We start from the raw sequence: 23693 nt of genomic DNA on the forward strand, positions 1-23693 counted from the left end.
AGCACACGGGCCTACAACATTTCCGCCTCCATTGGAAATGCCGCCGCCGCAGCCGGGATTTGATCCCGCGACCTGCGGGTCAGCAGCCGAGTACCTTAGCCACTAGACCACCGCGGTGGGGCTGCATGCACATGAATAGCCGACTGAGTGAACAGAGGGATGGCCGCCACAGGAGCTGAATTGTTGAAAGCATTCGTTTTCTGCCGGCGGCGAGTTGCCTTTTTCGTGTGCTTTCATTTCTTCGCATCTGTGTCATAATTACTCTAATGCACTTGGAAACAGTACTGTTAAGGCTCTCCTGTACCTTCCTTGGTTTCATTGTTTATTGTTTTTTAATTAAGGATGTGTCAGTGAAACTATACGCTTAAATTCTCTCCATTCGTACACGAAAGAGTTATTCTTAAAGCTTCATTCAGGTGTGCAGTTTTCAAAAACGCCAACAGCGCGTTCATATTGTGTATTCCTACACGCTGCCTTGTCACCGGACGAGAAGGTACTGCAGCACCAAGCTCAAGCCGTGTTGCAAAGGTAGTTCCCTGATTTTATATAAATGCAATGTACAACGTATATTAATTGGTTGTCTTGCATTTCGAAGCCACCATATTATTACGAACTATAAGCCGTAGTGGAGGGCTCCGGAAATACCGCTAGACCACGGAATACCATAGCAGGTCTGTACCATGGCAGACCACCTTGTCAGGTCTGTAGGACACAATATCTTGGATTGAAACTTGTTGTAATATAAACGCAGGCATTGAATGTATTTCAATGCAGGGCAAGTCTAAATGGTTCACTCGTTTTAAATAGACCACATTTACAAAAGTATTACACGTACACACATGAATGATCCGAAAATATGCTAAGTTTATACACCACCTACGAATGTTCAATATGTGCCCCTGTGGTGACATGAAACACGTCCAGATGCTTATCGAGCTCATTATGCACATAATGTAGCAGAGTCATGTCATCAGGCCTGTCAGTCCAGCTCTGATGCATTCTCCGAGTTAAAATAAGGATCGAGTTAGGTGGGGCACGTAAACAAAGCTTATAACATAGCCTGGCAAGGTTGTGGTTCTTTTAAACACTTCTCCTCGGATGCCCACATTATCAAAAATTATGCAGAACAGATTCATACTACCTCATTTGGGTTCGCTTTCTCGCGAGGACGAGCGCACATCCAATACCCGCCACGCGACGACAAAAGAAGCTTAGGCGTTGAGCTACAAGGTAATTATGAAGCACAAAAAGCACTTGCGACATGTGCTGGTACAGGTGGCCTGTTTCGAGTGGTCTAGAAGAGGTCAACCAACTCGGGCAATAGCGACTCTATGGAACCACTACTGAAGAGAGATTCACACGAACTGATGCTAGTTTAATATGCTTACGCTGTACACCCAACAAACCCTTCCTCACCTATTGCCAAAAAGCGGCCCAGCCGTCTTCTTCTTTGAAATATTCGGTCCAATTCATTATTTCATTATTTCATTATTAATTAATTCACTCACATGTCTTTCATGCGTGTACGTGGAATACTTTTGACAACATTGCGTTTGCAAAACGAATGAATCTTACGTATGCTATAACTTTCAAGAGAAGGGGGGTCGAAAAGTCCACGTAATAGAAAGGTCACGTGCCTGGTGGTCGTCGGGCGTCCAGATGCCGCAGAGCACGGCCGCACGGTCCAGGTGCAGCGTGGACGACCAGTAGCGCTGTCCGGCCACCGAGCCGACGAGCACGAACCCGTCGCGGTAGCAGATGAGCGCCATGCGGCCGTCGTGGCTCCAGGCGAAGTCGGTCACCTGGGTGTTGCGGTCGTTGATGAGCTCGATGGACCAGCGACCTTCGTACTTGATCCACACGAAGATCACGCCGCTGCTGTCGCACGACGCAAGCTTCTGGTACGGCTCATTCCACTTGACCAGAGTCACCTGGGAAAAACAAAAGCGAACTTGGTGACCAATGTTGTTTCGACTCAGTGAACCTGTTAATTAGGCAACTAATAAACAGAACGAAAAAGGATCGTTGCGGCTTAGTTTGTCTAAGCCTGGTTGAGCAGGCGAAGGCTTGTTTGCTTGTTTATGCTTGTTTACCTTCCACGTCGAAGTACAGTTTGCCAACCGAACGATATGGCTAGTCGAACGTTCCGCACTGCGCGCACTGACTGCAGTCGATTAGCCAGTTTTCGAGGCTGCCGTTGCAGACCACGCGAGAAGCGCCAGGCCCCTAAACCAACAACAGACCCTCGCGTGCTCCTCTGCTAGAAGGAAGCCTCCACGTGCGCGCGGAGACGCGCGCACGTGAAGGCTCTCTACCTGCTAGTAGATACGCGCGCTCCTTGCGTTTTCTCATCGGAAGCTGAATAATGGCGTTCGTAGAGGTTGACAAGCGGGCCGACGAACGCGTTTCTTGTAGGCTCGTGCACAACCGCAACGCAACTATGTTTCGCGCGGGTCGTCACGGAGTGTCCTTTCTTCGCTTTAAGGCGACGCCCTGGTACACAAAAGCAAAAGTCGCTTGACTAGGCTAGTATAACTTTCACATTAAAAAGAGCAGTCGGAAGTCAGCCTTTCTCCAGTGTGTCTTTATTAGAGCTTACTAACACTCTGTCAAGAAATATGTTATGCGTTTAGGGCTCACCTGGACTCAAGCTCACCAACCTTTTTCTCAACCGAAATCACTCGAACTCACAATATGCTATTCACCAGGACTGAATCAGATTCACATTCATGGCCCCATCTGAATCAGGGTCCGAGTGAGTCGATTCTTGATTGAAGTTGCCCGAGTGTGTACTCTTTCAGTCACCGCATTTTTGCGCGCTGTTTTAATCTGTACTAAGAACCAACTAGCCCATTCAGCTATCTTACTATGTTTATTATTGATTGATTGATATGCAGGACTGAATGTCCTAAAACCACCATATGATTACGAAAGACGTCGTAGTGGAGGGCTCCAGAAATTCGGACCACCTTGGGTTTTTTTAACGGGCACTCAAACCTGAGCACACGGGCCTACAGCATTGTCGCCTCCGTCGATTACTATGGGTAGTAGGGCCAGCAATGCTTGTCCATTAAAGTGTGTAGGATGAGCGAAGAACATGCGTTTCATCAGCACAAAATTCTGGTGAAGTTAGCGTAAACACGAATGGTAAAAAAGAAAAAGTTATAATGATGGTCAATGAAAGTCACATGGCGTCTAAGAAAATGAATATTTATTTCACTGTCCGAAAAATTATATGGCCTCAATGTCACATGACATCAATTATGTCATCATAACAATAACAATCACCAAAAGCTATAACGTATTGATAACGTAATACATTAGGCAAGCCATCATGAACGTCGAAGTCGCCCAAGTTCATTGCGTCATGATGACGTTTTAAAGTTTAGGAGGGGGACATTGTGACTGACTGACAACATCAAAATAATTTAATCAGATTTTTGTCAGAGCATAGGCTTAAGCCTGCGCTCTTCCCGTCGTTGGCTAGAGGAACCATCAATCATTCGGCAGTCATTAACTACAGCAGAGTGCATTGTTAGTTATACGTACTAGTTTCTTAACGTGTTGTTTGCAAGGGTGGCTTGTTAGCCTTGTTGGTGTGGCACGTTCGTAAAGGTAAGCGCGCCACTGAATTCACGAGGACGGTACAGGGAGAACACACACAAGCGATTGTTCAATATTAGCGCCTGTGTGTGTTCCCTCTGTCCCGTCCTCTTGAACTCATTGTCGCCTTTTCCTTTATGAAGGTGTTTGTTTGTGGGGCTTGTTGACCAAACTGCTAAAATACTTGCTAAAGCAGTACCCTGATTATCATAACGTTACGTCAAAGCCTGAGTAAGGTTTCAAAGACATGTATCTCGGGTATATTTTGATAAAAGTGCTGCTTTTTAAGGTGCATGAGCCAGTTTCAGCTAAGCTGTAGAGACATGTGAAAGCTTGTTTGATTTACCGCACTTTACTGCGGCTTTGATGAAACAACACCAAATAGTTCATATCACCACAATTTTGTTTTTTATGCCTAGATAAACACACTTCCACGCACTATGCCACTGTGTTGCCTATATGTATGATGAAAACAAGCCATACGAATGTATTTGCCAATACAATTCATTTAGGCGTTTAGCTAGCCCGCGTAGTTATGCTCTTCTCAAAACAAAAACAAAAATGGTACGGAACTTTGCAGACTTTAGCACTTGTCTGCAAAGTTCCGTAGCATGGCAGACACACATTATTTGCTGCTGTTCTCATTACGTAAGAGGGGCCCCAATAACTCACCTCTCCCAAAACCCACTACCAAAATGAAGGGATGCGTTATTGATTCGCTGACGCATTGTGACAGCCACATCAGGGAACGCGCGAAGTAGAAAACAGAGCTTTGGCAACAAACAGCCGGGAAGGCGAATGCATGTGGTCCACATACACGTAATATAATTACTTAACCCTTTTAAGCCGTCAACTGCGGTCGATGGAACAATTACTCGCATTATGCTCTCTCATCAAGACAATGATGCCAAACAGACGATGTTCACGGAGCCTGCTCAGCTGTTCAGTTGATTGTTAAAACACTCAAGCTGCGAACCAGCCGATAGACATACTGCACCGGAATAAAAGTTACATAAACAGGAGTAAAGACCGCGCAATGAACGAAACGCTGCAGTATTGACAGAACATCCCTCGCTCACATAAAGTCGCAGGTAACGAGCAGTTTTATAACGTGACAAAAGAATAATAGAGCGTGAATGCTTGACATTGAATGGTATGCACCCTAAACACCGCCTGCTTTTTTGGTCGTCCAAGAAGAACACGCCCCCTGCTTCCCCTTCTTTCCCGGACGTCACCACGGAACTGCGAAAAAAAAAAAAAAACTCGGCCACTGTGACAGTCGATAATTTGCGACCAACGCTGATGACGCCTAATTGCGCTTGCGGGCTAAAATAGCCTCGCGTTAACAACGCTGTCTCCGGGGTCTGTTCGTACATGCGACGGTCACCACTAAGCGTTTTCCACTTCCGCCCGCGAAAGTTTTCCGCGCTGCAACCGGCGCCACCCTAACGATAGTGATGGTCAACGCATGTCGTCGATACAGTGGATGTGGAGTCCTAATTATCTTTCGCTGACTACTGCGTGACGTGAGTAACAAAACGACAAGTAGAAAGCTGCGGGAACTTTGGAAATTAGCTCGATGTCGACACACCAGTAAATTTGGTTTACCTGCAGTTGTGTTAGTGGACAGTAATATGGACATGTGTAGCACCATGTCTATAACGGGGACATCGTACGCTTATATCCGTAGATCTTCTAGAACCATTATGTGACGTCACTTATCAATGAGTCTAAGGCACAGGTGTTAAAAAACTGCACAGGCAAAGAAAGAAAGAAAGAAAGTAAGTAAGGAAGAAAGAGAGAAATAAAGAAAAATAGCCTAAGCGTTTTTCTTTTTTTAATTTTCGCCGGCGTGTTCACAACAACACGTCTAATAGCAAATAATTAAATTACGTACAGTTTCTATACAGTCGCGAAACAAGATATTTTCACGTTCAGCGTATATTTGACGGCTGGGTAACTACCCTGCATTTTAGTGTACTATATGCTGTCTCAAACAAGGTGTGCGGCTATCAGCGTACTTCCTTGTCATTTCTTCTGAGCACTTGGACATTTTGTGCATTCATAATAATAATAATAATAATAATAATAATAATAATAATAATAATAATAATAATAATAATAATAATAATAATAATAATAATAATAATAATAATAATAATAATAATAATAATAATAATAATAATAATTACATCTCAGCCAGAACATCGCCGAATAGTTAAATCATTATGAAGACTAGGAACATAGAACGTTTTGAGAGATATTCAAAGTTACACATTGAATCCCCACATCGCATTGACGAGCACTCAGTAGTTCCTGAAACACACAAACGTAATCATGTATAAAGTCTCTGATCTCGCGCCTAAGAGTACCGTCAAAAAGGTCAACATCATCAAGTCACGAGGTCATTCAATGAAAAAAAAATACGAGCAAATAAATACCACAGAAAGTTAGGCTGGCGGAATGATGCAAGTATAGCTGACGCAGGCACGCCCTTCCCTTATGGTAATCGCCGCAGTGTGAGGCACTAAAGCACTAACCGACTAAGCTGCATACTTGGGCACTAACTTTTCTTTCCATCGCTTTCCTCTTTTCTATCCTTCCTTCAATCTCCCCCATCTCTTTCCCACGTGTAGGGTAGCAATCCGGTTACCTTGGACTGGTTGACTTCCCTACATTTCCTTCTCTACCATTTTAATCACTGTAATTAAGAGCCGGTAAGCCGCTTTGTTAACAGATGTGTTAAACGCGTGCTTGTGCCCTTTTCTTTAAGGGACGTTACGGCTTGTACTGGTTCGTGATGCTACCCGAAGTTACAAAACAGGAACAAGCAAACTGTGATATCCAAGAAGCTTGTCGACGAAGTGGGTTTCCCGAACTCGATTACACATGCGTACAGAGTACGTTGTTTGGAACACGATGTTCAAATAATTATGCTTGCAGTACGCCGTGACTCCTTTTGATCGCTTTTGAGTGCCGCCGCTCCAGATGTCTGTTAAGCGTTATTAAGGTTGTTGCGTGGCAGTAGCTTGTCGGTTAGACTACATTACTCGGACCACATTACTTTCCTTTTCTTTTCGTTTGTTTCTGTCGTTGTTTTTGTGCATCTTCTCTTCCTACCGCTATTCTTTCAACATTTCTGTCGCCTTGCTCCCTCCCCTTATTGTAAGGTAGAAAACCGGATAATATCATTTTAGTTGACATCCCTGCATGTCCCCCTCTTTTTGTCTTTCTGTCTTTCGGAACGTATGACAATTTTTTTTCCTCAACATCAATTGTTACGGCTGGTGAGTGGGACGTACCCTACCCGCTCGACCTCACCCTTTTCAGGGCGTGTTTTGGTGTTAGAGAGTCACTGAAAACGAGATAAGTTCAGTGGGGTATTCGCGGTCTGCATACATTTCTCATCGCCCGACTCCACAACGGTTCACTATCTAGTTTTCTCATTTATACGCTTCATTCGTTGAAGTTCTTTTCGCTCGATCGCCCTAATTAGCTCGGTACACCATGTGCCCCTGTGTATAATTTCAGCCACCGAAGAAGAAACGCCTTTTCCGCTAACTACGTACAGAGCGTGACGCGCAACCGTTAGTGACCTGGTTCGTTTCCGGAAAGACCATTTTACCGCTGGCTCGCCCCTGGCTTCTGCATCTGAGTCACTTTGCACGCGTCATTGGTTGTACCACTTTTTTTTTTCGTTTGTAGACAACGCTTGCCGTCTTGTAGTGCTGAAGCGACTGAACTTGGCCTGTTAGACAGTAGACAAGAGGTGAAAGAAAAAAAAAAGATGGAAGAAGGAAAGACTTGGGAGAGTAATCAAAACAAATATGCGCTATTTTGATTAAAAAGGTAAGAAATATTTATGAAGAGTTCTTCTTCATGAAAGCAATTCTTCGTGTTGGAAACTGCGTGCACTAATGGCTGTCACCTCTGATGATTGTTATGCATCCTTATGTTTTTTTCAAGTGTGCATGGTTGTGAACTGATGTTTTACACGCTGACCAGGAATGCTGTTAACAGATGCACTGAAATCTTAGATGTATTGTTATGTTCAGTATGCAAACAAAAAACCTGTTCGAACTGTAGTTCATAAGTTGGATTTCTCTTCTTGAATGTGTTTTGTATCTGTGTACAAGTAATATGCTATTCGAAACGATCTGAATCTCAAGATGAAATGCCGTTCATTGTATAACGCTATCTCCTGCCTGTAATTTATGTATATTATAATTGCATGGATTGACACTAGCATTCTGCTAAGAATCCTGACGTTGCTAACATGTTTTTACTGTATTTTGTTTATTAATAATAAAGTTCAAAGTTCAAACTAAAGAAAGCCTATTTGGGGTCCCTGCCTTTACTGCATTCTCTATCTCTGGTCCTCGTTCAAATCATTCAGTTGAAAACAACCACCTTTATTCCTGTATTAGTATAATATATGGGTGAATTCTTACAGTCAGGCTTTCTCCGTCCCCCCCCCCCCTTTTTTTGATAGCTCCCTGCGTAATACTGTGGGGACACTCTCCCCTTAACGGCGCCAAACCCTTAAGATCCCCCCCCCCCCTAAGAGAGTGGCATAATTGGGAAATTCAGACGGAAAGCGCTAAACTTAGCACTAATGAATTAAATTAATACCGGTGCAGTGGAGACTACGTAGGCGGAAAGCTCAAGGGCTTAAACGGGCCAAGTATTTTCATCCTCACGTTTTCTTCCTACTCAACCGAAACAAAAGAGAGAGAGAGAGAAAAAAAAACAAGACAAACTTTTTGCTTTGTTTTTCTCGTATGGATTTATCAACAGGCTTCGCCATCTTCCCATTCGCCGCCAGTGGAACCTCCATAAAGCGCCGGCTCAATTTTTTTCAAGCTGGCCCGCTTTATGAGCTCATTTAACCGCGGCTGAAGCTTTTTAAAATAAAAGTGGCGAAATGCGCGCGATAGAAGGAAGCGGCCGTAGCGCGCTAAATGTTGGGGAAAAAATTTAAATAAAAATGAGCGGCGGGGCAAGAAACGAGCACTCGCGGGATGAAAGCGAGGACAACGTTCGAAACGAGGACCGACCGGGTCTCAGCAGGGGGATCCCGAAGCCTGGTGGGAAATGTCGTGAATATTTGAAGGCGAAGTAAAGAAGGGGTCTCCGTGATCAGGGCGTCGCCGACGACAGCGACGAGTCTAGGAGCCTCACCAGCTCGGAACACGCTCCCCCCCTGTATGCCCCTCTTCACTATACCACATGCTTAACGACGAATGTGCGTGTGTTTTCTGTCCCCGTGTCCACATCTCGCATGCCTGCCGTCGTATGACATCTCCTTAGCGAACTTTGATGTTACACGTGCACGTTTCATTTGCGGGAAAATCTGCGTTTCGTAAATCTTTTCGAGTTGGGTGGACACTTTGTTGTATTGAACAGGGGAGACTAAGTGAATCCTTTTGTATCTTTTTAACTAATATGATGTAGAAGGAGTTGTACGGCTTGTGTTTCTTTTCTGTATTACGGCGACGACTATAAGAACAACAAAAATGAGTAGCCGGTGCCATGCATTGGCACCAACCTCTCCTTTTATGCATTTAATAAATAGAAAACAGTCCTTTGTCAACAAGCGTAACGACTTTTATCTTCACGTGCGACATGCAGCTGTGACAGAAGCCGTGCCCATCTTTTTTCTCTACGCCAGAGTGACGTAATAGCGAAAGGCAATTGGCGCGCGCAGTGTTCCTCTCTCGTTTTTAGCCGACTTGCTTGCCCGACCGCCATCGCTTTCGATACGTCGGTGAAAAGTCACGTTCAGTTGAGCCATTTGCAGGAGGTAGATGACAGCACCGGTACTATCAGCTACAGACTCGCAACTAGAGCTGCGCTCTTTCGATTTGTTGCGCACTTCTCTCGCGTATGTCGCGGCGCTGTATTTCACGTCGGCGCTTGTCACGTAGAGTTCACCTACAGAGCGTGGAGATGGCCCACTGACCCGTTAAAACCGGCCTGCTTCGTAAAAGTGTTGTATCTGATCGTTATTTTGTTTCCTTATTATGAGACACTTCTACAAAAAATAAAAAAAAAGAAATCTATTAGAGGATATGTAGAGATGTATTAGGCTTTAGCAATAAGCAAGAGTTATTTTTAATGCCAGATTCTTTTTAAAACTGGTGGGGTGTTAGGGCTATACTGTATATTTTATGTTTTACTAAAAATAAACCTTGATCAGCTGAAAAATACGAGAAGGCTGAAAAGATTAAATATAGCCTGGAAGTCATCGAGCCGCCGATCGAAACACCATTACAATATATGGACCTAGTTATAAACAATATCATGCTGCATTGAGTTTCGGTGGAGTCAGACACTGATTATCAAATGTTTCCACATATATGTTCATCGAAATCTCGAGCTTCATGTCCTCCCCATTTCACAGTCAGTGGAATTATTGTATACTTGCTTCACCGCTGAAGACGAAGCAGGTCGTTCAAACCTCCGCTAACATTCTCTTCTCATTCTCGATGAGTATTGGCTACCACACTGCTGAGTAAATTGCATGGAGTTTGCAGCAGTGATTTCCCTGACTTCAAGGGGACTTCGGATTTGCTGCGACAGGGGACAGTAGCCGCAGGGAACTGGCAATGTTTACTTCATAGCGCGTTTTGATGAGACACACTTCGGTACACCGTAAACTGCAAGAGTAAAAGAACGACGAAGACCGAGATGGAAGTAAAAATACAGAAAACTCGAGATAAACAAACGCGGCACTTGATTGCGCGTCCGCTTACAGCATCCCCGATTTTTTTTTTCTCTGGTTTTGGTGCCGCGAGCATGAACTAAGCTCTTTCTTTCGCAGTCAGTGCTAAGCCTAGACCATCTCGACGCTGAAACTACAGGAACGCGCACCGAGACCGAAGCCACGTTTTGCGTTTGATTCTGGGTCTATGTATAACGTAATACACCGAGAAACGGGTCCTTGCTTGCACGACCTGCTGCTTGCTGCTGTTGCCGCTATTACACACTGCCGCTGCGCAAGTGGAGCCGAGCTTTCGGCACTCCGCTTCACGGGTTCTCGTAATCCCGACGCGCTTAGCGGATTTGGACGCTCCGCCAGGACAGGACGCTCGGATGAGAATGGTCTTTCCTTCACGCTTCAAACGGCATGCTGCTCTGCCAAGCACCTTCGGAGCTGCTGTATATTGCGTGGGCCTATTCGGTATTGACCGAATGAAAGTGAACGGCTGCCGATGGTTGCTCATTGTGAGCTATGTTATCCGCAATAAAAGCAGATAACGCAGGATAGAGGAACAAGAGAAAATAGAGACGTATAGATCCTTGTGAACCTATTCGGTATTGACAGGGTGAAAGGAAAGGCAATGACCGCCGATGGGTTGCATACACAGAAACAACATTAATATCTGCCGTTTAACGTCCCTGCATGCGAGAGATGCTGCACTGGAGGTCTCGAGAAGTTTTGATCAGCTGGTGCTCTTTAACGCGCACTAATATCGCACCGTGAGCAGGCTTTTAGCGTCCTGCCTTCATCAATATGCGCCACCTTGTTCGGAATTGAACTCACAACCTTCGATTCAGCAGCTGAGTCCCGCGAAAAAAAAAAACATTCTGCAGCGGATTCACCTGGGCGAAGCCTGCACTCGGTGCGAACAGCCCGAACTGTCAATGCCACCCAGTACCCGCGTTGAAATACATCCGCAAGCGTCAATGCTGGACCGTACGCGATAAAATAATTTTCTCCGTGATCGCGATTGTGACTACAGAGAGAGACAGAGAGAGAGAAGGAATATAGGAAATGTAGGCAGGTTAACTAGACTAAGTCCAGTTTGCTAAACTACACGTTGGGAGAGGGGAATAAGGGAGTAAAAGAAAGAAAGAGAGAGGAAGAGATAGACATTGCACACCACACACACACCGCACACAGAGTGAAGGGTTTAACAGGCAGTCGCTCAGCAATGATGCCCTCAAGAATTGTAGATGGGCTCGTGTGGATTTCTGGGCTGATGTACTTGAAGGCCACGCACACAAGATCTCCCGAATAACGGGACCACCATCCAGTCTCCTTAGGGCACAATGGAGAGTCCAGCGATATTGTTCAAAATCCGGACAATAGCGCATGACATGATCGAGAGTTTCTGCGCAACTGCAGTTATCACAGTTCGGGGAGTCAGCCATGTCAACGCGATATCTGGATGAGTTGGTAAAGGGTATACGCCGACCCACAACCGGCACAACATTGTAGCGTCACGTCGCGAAGTCACTGATGGCAGCTGTTGGGTTAAATTTTGTATGCGCTCTAAAGCTTACAAATGAACTTTAGTATAAATGCCCTGAGGCTATCAGGAGAAAAAATATGTTTGAAAAGTGCGCAAACAAAATGTGTCATAAGTAAAACAAACCATTTTGTGTGGAGTGATGACCATATTTATGAGCGTTATTGCACCTTGGTAATCAAGTTACCTGCATGCACCTATCATTTTCGCGTCTCTGCTGAGCTTACCTGCAATGGCAAAAAAAAAAAGTAAACAGGGAAGAAAGGTCATCTTGCAGAATATTTCACTGCGCAAGGACCGGCAGCTGCTGTAACAAGTGCCATAAAGAGTGCTTGAAACAAAAACACTGCGTGTAATGTTTGACAAAAAAAAAAGGAGTATCAGCTGCCTCGAAGACAGCGTATACATGCAAAAAGGTTACCGGGCATCCCAACGTCGTCCCATCCCATTGCAATTTATCGGCACGGCTGCTCGCCTAAACTTTTACATGTTTAAACGGCTCCATGAATGTTTCAATGAAGGTTGCCATCGCACCGAGTGGATAGAATGCGCCCGATTCACTGTGGGCTGACGCAAAGGGCGGAGCACACCTGCGCGCGTGCGTTTCCTATCGGGTCACGCCACTTTTGCGAAATGATAGGTTTTGAAAGGGAGCCGGTAACGAGGTTTCGTGGGCCATGCTTCTTACTTATTTACCCTGCGGAGGGATGGCCGGCTACTTTGTTAAGCCTGTACGGTTCTACCGAACTTGTCTGTTTTGTTGCCTGGGTTTGCCATTGTACGAGGTATTTTTTATATTATTGCACATCAGTCTGTTGAAGTAGGAAGTGTAATCTATCGGCCTCTTCGCGTCCTGTTTTCTGTGCATAGTTTAAAAATTTTGCTGAATTTTCAAATTTTGCAGTCTCGTATCACATTCGCACGCGGCGACCACTTTTTCATCGAAGTCTTTTTTTTTTCTCTTTAGTCGACATCGTCCTACCATGGTTTAAACCCCATCGTAGTCATACATACCCTGTTCAAGCGACCTTCGTGTTCCTTGAACATACATTTGAAGACAGTAAAAACTCTGCGCGTTAGGTGGCAATCACGCGGTATTTTTTTTTTAATTTCGCGCACTTTCAACAAAGGCTGAAAAAAAATTGATCAAAGCAGGTATCCTACCGCAGATTCGAAATTACATTATCACTGGTTAAGCGCTACAAGTTACAAACTGAACGTTTTTTCTCTGTAGTTATTATTTGAAAAGTTCACATAGTAATTTTTGTTATTTGCCACGCTTGGTCTACCAGACAAAAAATTCTGACCTGCCCTACAAAGCTCAGAACGATACTACGCCAATTGGGGACGCGTAGCTTTCATTTAAATATTTTTCATTCTTTGTGCTTTTTAGCTGAAATACCCTGTATATGCTGTTCGAAAGGAAAATAGAGAATTAGAGTGGCGTTATTACGCCCCTCTACTGTCGCGCACTTCGTTTTTCTGCATACATTGTAAAAAAGAAAAAAAAAACGTAGTACATATTCTCGGTTTTCCTTCAATTCGCTCGCACAGAATGTTTAACAGCGCGGCGCACGCACCTCCTTTCGTTTTCTTTAGTTCCGGCCGCTTGAGCTTTGGCAACGTTCTTTCAAGAAGGGGCTCGCAAGCGTATAAGAGCGATGCAAGATAAAACAGTGCGGCGTGTAAGGATGGTCCGGCTAAGCACATTGTAGTGATGCGCGCAAAAGCTACGTAGTCTCGTATCGGCGTCGCAATGAAATAGAGACGGCGGGAACAAACCGATGAACCGAACTAACCCCTCTCGCTTGTGCACGACGTTGAAAGACAGCCTCGACGCACGGGCACTATAGCAGGCTTTACGGTCCACTTGAGCGCGCTTCAACGCTGAAAAAATTCTGCGGGACAGAAACGCGAAAAATGGCAGCATATCCATGGAGCGAATGATGGAGAGTGGGGCGAAGCATTCATCCGTCCATTCGTTCTTGCTTCCGTCCGTCCGTGCGTCCGTCTGTGTGACCGTCCGTGCATCCATCGGCCTGTCCATGCAGTGCGTCTGTTCGTGCGTCCGTCCCTGCGTTCGTCCGTGCATCCGCCCCTGCGTCCGTTCATGCGTCCATCCATGCATCTGTCTGTGTGTTCGTTCGTCCATCTATTCAACACTCCAAGTACCACCATCTCGCATCTTTTCATCATATATTCCCCATATACAAGCAGTGCCATCCAGCGGACATTCCAAGGACTAAACGAGAGGTGGTACACGCACACTTTCTTACGGCTTGCGCTTCGGGTCTACTTCCCACCTTTAACCACCTCGAGTTCATGGTATATACTAGTTCACTGTATTCATGGCACTGCGGCTCAACGCTCGCTAAACCTTTCTAAACCCAAGGAGGTTACGCCCAGCGAGTATAACGTAGCAACCTTTTCCTGTCAGATAGTGCTCAATGTAAATGCCAATGGCTGCTAATGGGAAATGAGAGACAGGAGAATTCGGCTTTTACTTCCTTACGGCTTGCGCTTCGTATATACTTCCCATCTTTAACCACCTCGAGATCATGGTATATACTAGTTCATTGTATTCATGGCACTGCGGCTAAACGCTCGCTAAACCTTTCTAAAACTAAGCAGGTTACACCCAGCGAGTATAACGTAGCAACCCTTTCATGTCAGATAGTGCTCAATGTACATGCTAATGGCTGCTAATGGGGAATGAGAGACAGGAGCATTCGGCTTTTAGTTAAGGCGCACGCTACTATTTTTTTTATTGCTCAACAACGCACAGGAGAAGTCTCCCAATGGCACCATCTTGGAGATCAAAATGTAACACTGGTTACACACTACGACTACGACTACGAGGGACAAACTAAAGCCCCTATATATAGGGGCTTTAGGACAAACGGGTGCCGCTATAAGGAGCTTCACCCCTAAATAGTGGAAGCGAATTTGCGAGGGCTTTTCAAGTCTCGTTCCAGGCATAAAGCTTCAAAACTAGTTTAAAAGTGGGCATAAAAAAGCCTAACATTTTAAAAACTTAGAAAAAGAGCAAACGTTCGGTCTTATGTATATTTTTTGCGCGTTGGCACCGACATTGTTTCGCAAGCATGCGGTCGCATCTGCAGTTCACGCATGAAAAACAAGAAGACAGTGGAGCTGTGAAACCTAGCTGCGCAGTGCGATAGATTGGCGTCAGCACATGTGAGCTTAAAACACGCGTCTACTCAATGTCCCAACTCTATATTGAGTGTCATAGCTACCCACTCTGTCAATTCAATACGCGCTAGCTTGTGAGTGTGTACATACTTTCGAAGCTTTTTTTTTTCTATGACATCTCTCGATCATATGGAGAGCCATGGCTCAGCCATTAGGAGGCTACTTATGCGCTGCACGAGTTGTTATGCAAGATAGATTGTACGTCCTTGTGTGACCAGCCGTTATTTCTGAGATTACAAACTCTGATCAAACACGATACAGCTGCAAAAAATGGTACATCATGGCCCTGAGTGCGTGAATTAAAAAAAAAACGGTCAACCAGCCCTATAAGCATTAAAGAATGCTGCGAAGAGTTGGGGATTTTTTTCTTCTTTTTTTTAGCGTGGAAAAGCCAAGTGCAGGGTTCGAGTAGAATTTCGTTTATCGAGTGTTATATGTGACGTAGGAGACTTAAGGCCATCTTTGCAAGGACTGTCTTGTATATGCTTGAAAGAAAGGCAGTGTAATTTTAGAAACATGCTACGAACATGCTACGGTGCACCAAAACTAACAATCTGTTTCTAAAAACAACACATGGTTAATTTCATCATATTTACGTCATTCGCGCTGCGTGGTATTGCTACCAGCTGCCTTACAGCACGTTTAACTTCTCGGATAATAAGAAGTTGTACTTGGCACACAATCTCAATGCGACGGTAAACTACGTGCATATATATTGCGATGGTGGCCACACAAAGAATTGCGCACAATGGCCACACAATCGTGAAAAACTATTGATTGACTGATTGATTGATTGATTTGTGAGTTTTAATGTCCCAAAACCACCACATGATTATGGGAGACGCCGTAGTGGAGGGCTCCGGAAATTTCGACCACCTGGGGTTCTTTAACGTGCTCCCAAATCTGAGCACACGGGCCTACAACATTTCCGCCTCCATGGGAAATGCAGCCGCCGCAGCCAGGATTCAATCCCACGACCTGCGGGTCAGCAGCCGAGTACCTTAGCCACTAGACCACCGTGGCGGGGCACAATCGTGAAAACGTTTGACGTCATAGCCCGGTGTTCTTTTAAGCAATCGGCAGCCGGTGTTAAAGTAAAAACAAAGATATGATATTTAAAAAAAACCACCAGCTGTACGCGGATCTCGCAGCCCACTCTCAGAGAGAGTAGAAAAAGCAGCCTTTCTAGAGCCATTTTTGGCCACCCCTGGTTTTTGTAATGTGTTTTAATACTATCTAGACTATTTGAGATACTATAAAAACAAATTGTAAAACATCATACAACACGCGCTAACATGTGTCCACGCGTTTTCGTATGGCTGTGCCCAATCTGCTCGCATGTAATAAGTTGCTTTGACCGGCACAGAATTGTCAAGGCCGGGACAGAGGGAACACACACAAGCATTAACTTTCAACGATGATTCATTGCAAGCAGGATCCCATAATATATACATCAATAGGCGTCCCATCGAGCGTTCAATAAATCATTGTTGAAAAATAGCGCCTGTGTGTGTTCGCTCTGCTCCGTCCTTGTCAATTCCACATCACGCTTACCTTCATGAACACGCTGCACCAACAAGGCTAACAAGCGACCCATGCTTCGACCCTCTCTGTACGCGTTCCTTTGTTCGATGCATCAGCACGTATTGAGAAACGACGCATTTACCACTGCACGTATCTTGGGCAACGGTCGGCTTTGAGTAATCATTCGATCCGTCTGATTGAGACCTCTTGCTCCAGAAAATTTGCAGCAGTATGCGGTAATCAACGCGCTGAATAAAAAGAAAGGAACAAAGGGCGCAGAAATACTCCGTGCCATTTCTTTTCGAATAAAAAATTAAAGATTGTGAGTTGTACGAAGCCCAAAAAGTTAGGTTACGTAATTTATTTCTTGGGTTCATGTTCATGTTGTTGGTCTATTTTCAACACAAAAAAACACTATTGAAAACCTTAAAAATCATTAGGCAGGATAGAGAAATTTCAAAGAAATTTATTTTGACTGCGAAACGCGCGTATTATCTCCCAAGACCCTTACGTTATACACTGGTGTCTGAAAAGAAAAAAAAAACAATCAAACAAAGACATTTTCTCAAGCCTTTTGGCTTCTTTTTCGGTATTACGACATCTAACGTGGTTTTCAGTAACGATGTAGTATTAGTTGGCTCATATAGCCTCAAAAGTCGCTCTCACTTTAACCTTTTTTTTTTCATCTACAGAACGTGATACGAAAACAAAAAAACTAAGGCCGCAAGAAGAAAGAGAAACGATCTCATGTTGGCATTGTGAAAGGCAGTTTCGAAGAATCGAAGCTATTTTACGAAAGACCAACATAAAAAAAAAATGTGACAAGGGTAATGGTGTCAGGCAAAACAGAAAAGTTGCGTGTCGTTTGAAGAAAGGCTTTCCTAGCTCTCAAGGGTCCTCTCGCCGCCTAGATACGATCTATGGCTCCCTCCGGAGTCAGCAACTGATCGAGGTCATTCTGATGAGAGGATTTGATCTTTGAAACCACGATTGGCGGTAGCCCTACGGCGCGCGAGCAAATGTCTCGTCCTTTGCCATTTTACCCCCGAGGCCTGCGAACCTCTTTTTTTTTTTTCTTTAAGGTGAAAGCCTTGGATGATTCAGCAAACGCGAAAAGCGAACGTCGGCATTGGCGGCGTCTGCGTCAACACGAATGGAGCAATGAAATTACCCCGTAACGACGTCTTCATAGGAAGTCATCCCGACGACGCAAGTTACCAAACTTTTTGTCATAATCAACATGTTCCTGGGACCTCACATATATTGTGACGTCATATGATGACGTTATCGTATGACATTGTCTCTTGGTCAAAGGGGGGCCGATCTAGGAGGTAATGCGAAACCGCGCTGGGTGGAGCAACTTTCTGGGGAAATTATCCACACAATTGACTAAGCACAAAAAAAAACATGTCTGTCGCCTTCAAATCATATTAAGCAAACACATGACAGATTATTACTTTCTTGCGCCAGGTATGACAACTGCTGGGAGCTCACGCTCAGAAACCACGATATGATAGTAACGAACGGCGTGTTGGGGGGCTAGAGATTAATTTCGACCACCATGGATGTCTTAACGTGCCCTTAAATTCCAGTACATGGGCATTCTCGCATTTTCTGTTCACCGAAAAGTGGTTGCCGCGGTAGGGAATTCAAAACCCACATCCTCGAGTTCAGTAGCGTGACGCTTTACCTGTTAAGCTAGCAAAGCAGGTTTTCTTCATGATGTAGTATAGACAAACCTATACGTAAACAAACCGAACTTAACTGCGTCGCTCCACCAGCTACACCGCTCATTGTTCAGAAAGACCTGCTTGGGAATATTTTGCAATTGCTACATAGTTTACATTCAGAAGAGGAAGGATGCTGTAAGTAGTGCGACTGGGGCGGGCAATTTCGCGCAGCCCATTTCCCATCAACCACCGCAGATGGAGCGTATAGAGGGCGTACAGAGGCCTCGCTAACCGGGAGACCACGGAAGGAAGCCGCCACAGACAGGCCTCCGTTTATGGAGCGGTTTGTTTCCATACATAATATCGTTGGACGCCCTCACCATACACCTTACTGACGTCATCGGCGACCACGTGATGACGTACACTGTTGTTGCGCCGTGGGTGGCCGTCGTGCAACCTGTCGTCTTGCCACTATCGTTCCCTGTGCCTCACACTGTCATCGCTATCTCCCTCTTTCACTGTCCGCTGGCCTATGCATTCCCTCTCTTTCGTCCTCGTTCGCTCTGCCGGTTTACGACGTCGCCGACGCCGCTTAACTGTGTCTAAGAGCTGCGCCCTAAAAGCAACCCGTAAGGTAGCATTTAGGAGAAGTTACAAGCTTCTTCCTGTGGTTTCTCTGTATCAAAAAAACGAAGTTCTGTCTTGACTTGAAGACAGTATGACGACCATATAAGTGGCGTAACTTGACAACTTCGTCACATGCTTTTTGACAACGATGTAACACGTTGTCGGCGGCAGAAAGCACTTGTTTCTGCTAAACTATTAGTGAGGAAGGGGCGCTTTCATTCCACGTCTGCTGCTGTAAAAGCACTTAAAAACGTTGTATACATACCAGCATTGTTTTCTCGAAGAATTTGCCATACGCTCTCCACAATAAGCATGAACGTTAAACCGACATGCGTGCGACAGAGACATAGCATTCTTTCTTGTTTCAGCAAGTGATGCGCTGTATCAGAGAGAGAGAGAGAGAGAGAAAATATAAGAAAGATAGGGAGGTTAGCTAGACTAAGTCCAGTTTGCTACCATACACGTGGAGAGAGGGGAATAAGGAATGCGTTGTATCAACATACGCAACTCTAGCATTTCAGCTCGGTGTCTAAGTGCTACCGTCATTCCGTGCTCCGGTCACGGGGGTCATAAAAATCTGGGATTGAACGCCTTAACGACCGCAAGGCATAGTTGGTAGAATTGTTTTTTTTTTATTTGCGCTCTTCTTTTTTGAGTATGATACGAGAAAACTAAAGACAATAAAGATGAAGCCTCGAGGCTTACGCAAAAAGGCGCGATGAAAAAAAAAGCTTATAACATACAGGATACCACGGATGCACACGTCACTACGAGCTGAAATAGGACAACAGAGTTGAAAAATGGCGTAATGGAAGTACTTGGTCAGCGGCACTAATGCAAGTATAATACAGGTATTTTCTCAGTCATGGACAGCGGGTTTGTAGAAACAGGCGAGAGCTCATAGTATACTCGATAAAGAAAGAAAGAAAGAAAGAAAGAAAGAAAGGAAAAATAAATAAAGAAAGAAAGGAAGAAAAAAGAAAGAAAGAAAGAAATGTCGACAGCAGCAAGATTGCGTGATAAACGACTTGCACGTCGATAAGCACAACGCTGAAGCATAAATCGATCTGAAGGATAAACAGAGAATGTTCCGCGGGTGAACACACGCTGAAACAAAACTATCATATACAGCAGAATGGTGTGAGCACGGGTATGAACAGTAAAGCGAGAGACGAGGACACTTGGAGACATACGACGAATCTTGAAGCATCGTAAGAGCAAAAAAAAAAAGTTGGGAGGGGGGGTGTTGTATGAAAGTTTACACACACAAGACGCCGAGAAGTTTCTTGATGTAGTCGTCCTTAGAAGCCTAGGCACGTGTGCGTATTGATCAGGCCCACCAGTTTGAGAGACGCCCCGGTGGCGAGCGATAGAATTATTTCAGTGACTCGCTGATTCCAAGAGAAGATGGGTATCCGGCGAACACGAGTGTGCGAAATCGTTGCTGAAAAACGGGCTTCCGGCTCCGTTACTTGAGATCTTCATGACAGAGACGAGGCTACAGAAGAGGGAACGTCTATTCAGTATCCCATTTCTCCCCTTGCGAGGTACTGCTTACACCTCTAGCGCAGCGTTTCTGTGGAAGCATATGCTTTATGTAGGGAGCAATCCAGGATGTCTAATTTCCGCGTAACGCTAATCAGGTGCAACGCTGGTACTTGGGCAGAACATCGTTTACGCAAACTTAAAATACGAAAGAAGATACTCGGAAAAGCCTCGGAAGCGCGCTTTTCCGAGTCTCTTCTTTCGTCTTTTAAGTTTGCGCCAACGATGTTCTGCACAGTTACACACCAACTAGCCCGACAGCATACGTTACTCGTACTTGGGATTAGTTTGGATTGGGTTTGCTTGGCAGGGCTCATCGTCGTAAAGCGAATCCCGCCATGAGAGATGGCGAACAGACGTGGCACCGGATAATTTTCATCACCTGGGAAACTTTAGCACGTGCTGATATTGCACAAAGACCACTGGCATTTCGTTTCTATCGAATTGAACTCGCAGCTTTCGAGTCAACATACCGGAATCTTAACCAATTCGGGCACCACGGCGGCCTCCGAGTACTTATCAGACAACTCCAACCCTACAAATGAGCAATGTCTGCAGTCTTCTGCCTGCAGTAATTCCGACAACATCGCTATACTTAAAGTAATAACGTCGCAATGGCGGCTCATATTTCGTATGAGGTTTCGTCCTTGATTTATTTGTGGGGTTTAACGTCCCAAAACCACCATTTGATTATGGGAGACGCCGTAGTGGAGGGCTCCGGAAATTTTGACCACCTGGGGTTCTTTAACGTGCACCCAAATCTGAGTACACGGGCCTACAACATTTCCGCCTCCATCGGAAATTCAGTCGCCGTAGCCGGGAATCGAACCCGCGACCTGCGGGTCAGCAGCCGAGTACCTTAGCCACTAGACCACCGCGGCGGGGCAAGAGGTTTTGTCCTTATGATGGAAAGAAGAGAAAAAAATTTAAGGGAGGGTTTGTTTTTCCTTTTTTTATGTTAGACACAATATTTTGTGTTTGTTTCTACACCCAAAATATTTATGTGAGTAAGCAGAGAACACTTCCTAGGAAAGGGTATATGTTACTGATAGCAAAATTGATATAATTGTTAATACAAAATTGTAAGAAAAAATACCTTGCTGTGGACAGGGACCAAACCTGCCACCTTAATAAAACATCCGATGCTCTATTAATTAAGATACCATAGCGGCTATGCCCCCGTCATATTTGTATGATATATATGAACACTTAAACGTGGATCGTTCCCTCCCCGTGTTAGTCGCCGTCGCTTGCCTCGTAGTTCTCGAGCGCTGTTGTACAAAAAAAAAAAGAGTGGGTTCTGTGTTGGTGCGTGAACGATTACACCGTCAAGGGCGTGTGGACAGCCCCTTGTGCGCAGCTTGTGGCTCCTGCGAAACACTTGAGCATCTCGTAGTGCACTGTCCCACATTTGCTACGCAGCGGGCTTTGTAGATTAAGGAATATAAATTCCTGGGACTCAAGTGTGCGACTCTAGACGACTACCTCTTTCCGAGTGGTAGTGCTTCCCCCACGCGACCAAGCCCACCGAGCTCTCCTTACGTTTATGAACCAAACGGACCTGGCCATCCGTTTAGAGACGGTCTCTTTTTTTATTTGTGTTTTTACTCATACTCGTCAGTCTTCGTCATTTTTTTTGCTTTCTCATCTTCTTTCCTCGTTCTCCCCTCTAATCTTTGTTTCCTCTGTTTCTTCCATCCTCCCGAAAGATTGAGCCAGCGTTGTGCCCTCAAGGTGGCAGCTGCCAGCTTGCTCTCTCCCTCTTTCCCCTGTGTCCATGTGTATCTGTGTATGCAAATCGAATAATAATAATAATAATAATAATAATAATAATAATAATAATAATAATAATAATAATTAACGTGGTAGCGCCAGTCGGCGCCACCAGTAGCCATGACGGAGAGTGTGGAAAGGATATCACAAAAAATGCTATCATGTCGAACTTCAAGCACAATAATGAAGCCTGTGAGGTATCAGTTCATGGCTCAAGGTTATGCAGTATCAACTTGAAGATAATTGAGCAACAAAAGCGTGCCTTTTCCCGTTTGAAAGTAGTTCTAACGAGAGGCACATACTATAGACAATTGTTAGAGCAGTTCAAAACGCAGCCTGTTCTGATGTGTATTGATTGATATGTGTAGTTTAACGTCCCGAAAAACCACCATATGATCATGAGAGACGCTGTAGTGGAGAGGTCCAGAAATTTCGGCCACCTGTTTTTTTTAACGTGCACCCAAATCTGAGCACACGAACTTACTGCATTCTCGCCTCCATCGAAAATGAATCCGCCGCAGCCGGGATTCAATTCTGCGACCTGCGGGTCAGCAGCCGAGTACCTTAATCACTAAACCAACGCAGTGGGGCAACGTGTGTGTGTGTATGAAGATATCTTTATATCTCGTTGCAACATGTGCATTAAACGTGTTACTATACACTGTCACCTGCGAGTGATCACCATATTGGAAACTTCGTGTCTTAACAGCCACAAAGAATAGGCAAATTTATACCACGTTAACGAAGTTCATGCATTTCGACATTTCCTTTTACTTTATTTGTGTGTTTCTTACAGTCAGTAAATATTTACTGTCGACTGCGTCTGCTTTGTTTGGTGGTTTGTTTCAGGCTGGAGTAGCCGTACCGGGGCAGCGTTAGCCTAACAGAGAACCCGTAGCAGGTGTTAAAGGTTATTGCAACCTAATCAACGCAAGTTAAACAAAACGTATCTCTATACTGGCATTTAAATTTTTAGAAAGCGTCATCAATCATTCCAGCTTGACATTCGAGTTTTTCTCAGCCTGACGTCTGACCTCACTAAGCTGGCACCCTCTCAAACACTCTAGTAGGAACCCGGAAACGCATTTAGTTTCTGCTCGCAAGTTCCTTCCTGCTCAAAAAGCATCACACCGTCCGCGCTGTCGCGCCCTTAACTACATTTGGGAAGTGAGAAAATGCAATTGCGTTGAATAAAGGGAAGAGCGCCAAAATTTTCGAGCAGCCTGTAACAAGGTTTTACTCCCGTTCTCTTAGTGCTCGTTTCGAGATCCGTATTTGTCAGCAACGTGTAACGAGGCCTACTTCCAGAGAAGACACAAACCAAACTATTTACTTTACAAGTGCACGAAGCCGTTCAGTGGAAACGAAGAGGGAATGCCATGGTCAACTTCAGTTCGATCACGTCCACGTGTGCTTCTTACTTAATACAAGACTTGGATGAAAGGCCCCCGCCAAACAAGAGGAGAACGAGTTTAGTTGTACG

The 23693-nt window shown here is 44.9% G+C and overlaps 1 protein-coding gene across 1 annotated transcript in view; it reads right to left on the reverse strand.

Annotated features, from left to right (window-relative positions):
* The window catches only part of Tusp (WD40 superfamily protein Tusp), a 177216-nt gene that overhangs the window by 33565 nt on the left and 119958 nt on the right, over positions 1–23693 (reverse strand). Inside the window, exon 2 of the mRNA XM_075894476.1 lies at positions 1638–1931. Coding sequence (XP_075750591.1) covers positions 1638–1931 — 294 coding nt within the window. The remainder of the gene's footprint in view (positions 1–1637; positions 1932–23693) is intronic.

The sequence above is a fragment of the Rhipicephalus microplus genome, chromosome 5, assembly GCF_043290135.1.
Source record: "Rhipicephalus microplus isolate Deutch F79 chromosome 5, USDA_Rmic, whole genome shotgun sequence".
Taxonomy (NCBI): Eukaryota; Metazoa; Arthropoda; class Arachnida; order Ixodida; family Ixodidae; genus Rhipicephalus; species Rhipicephalus microplus.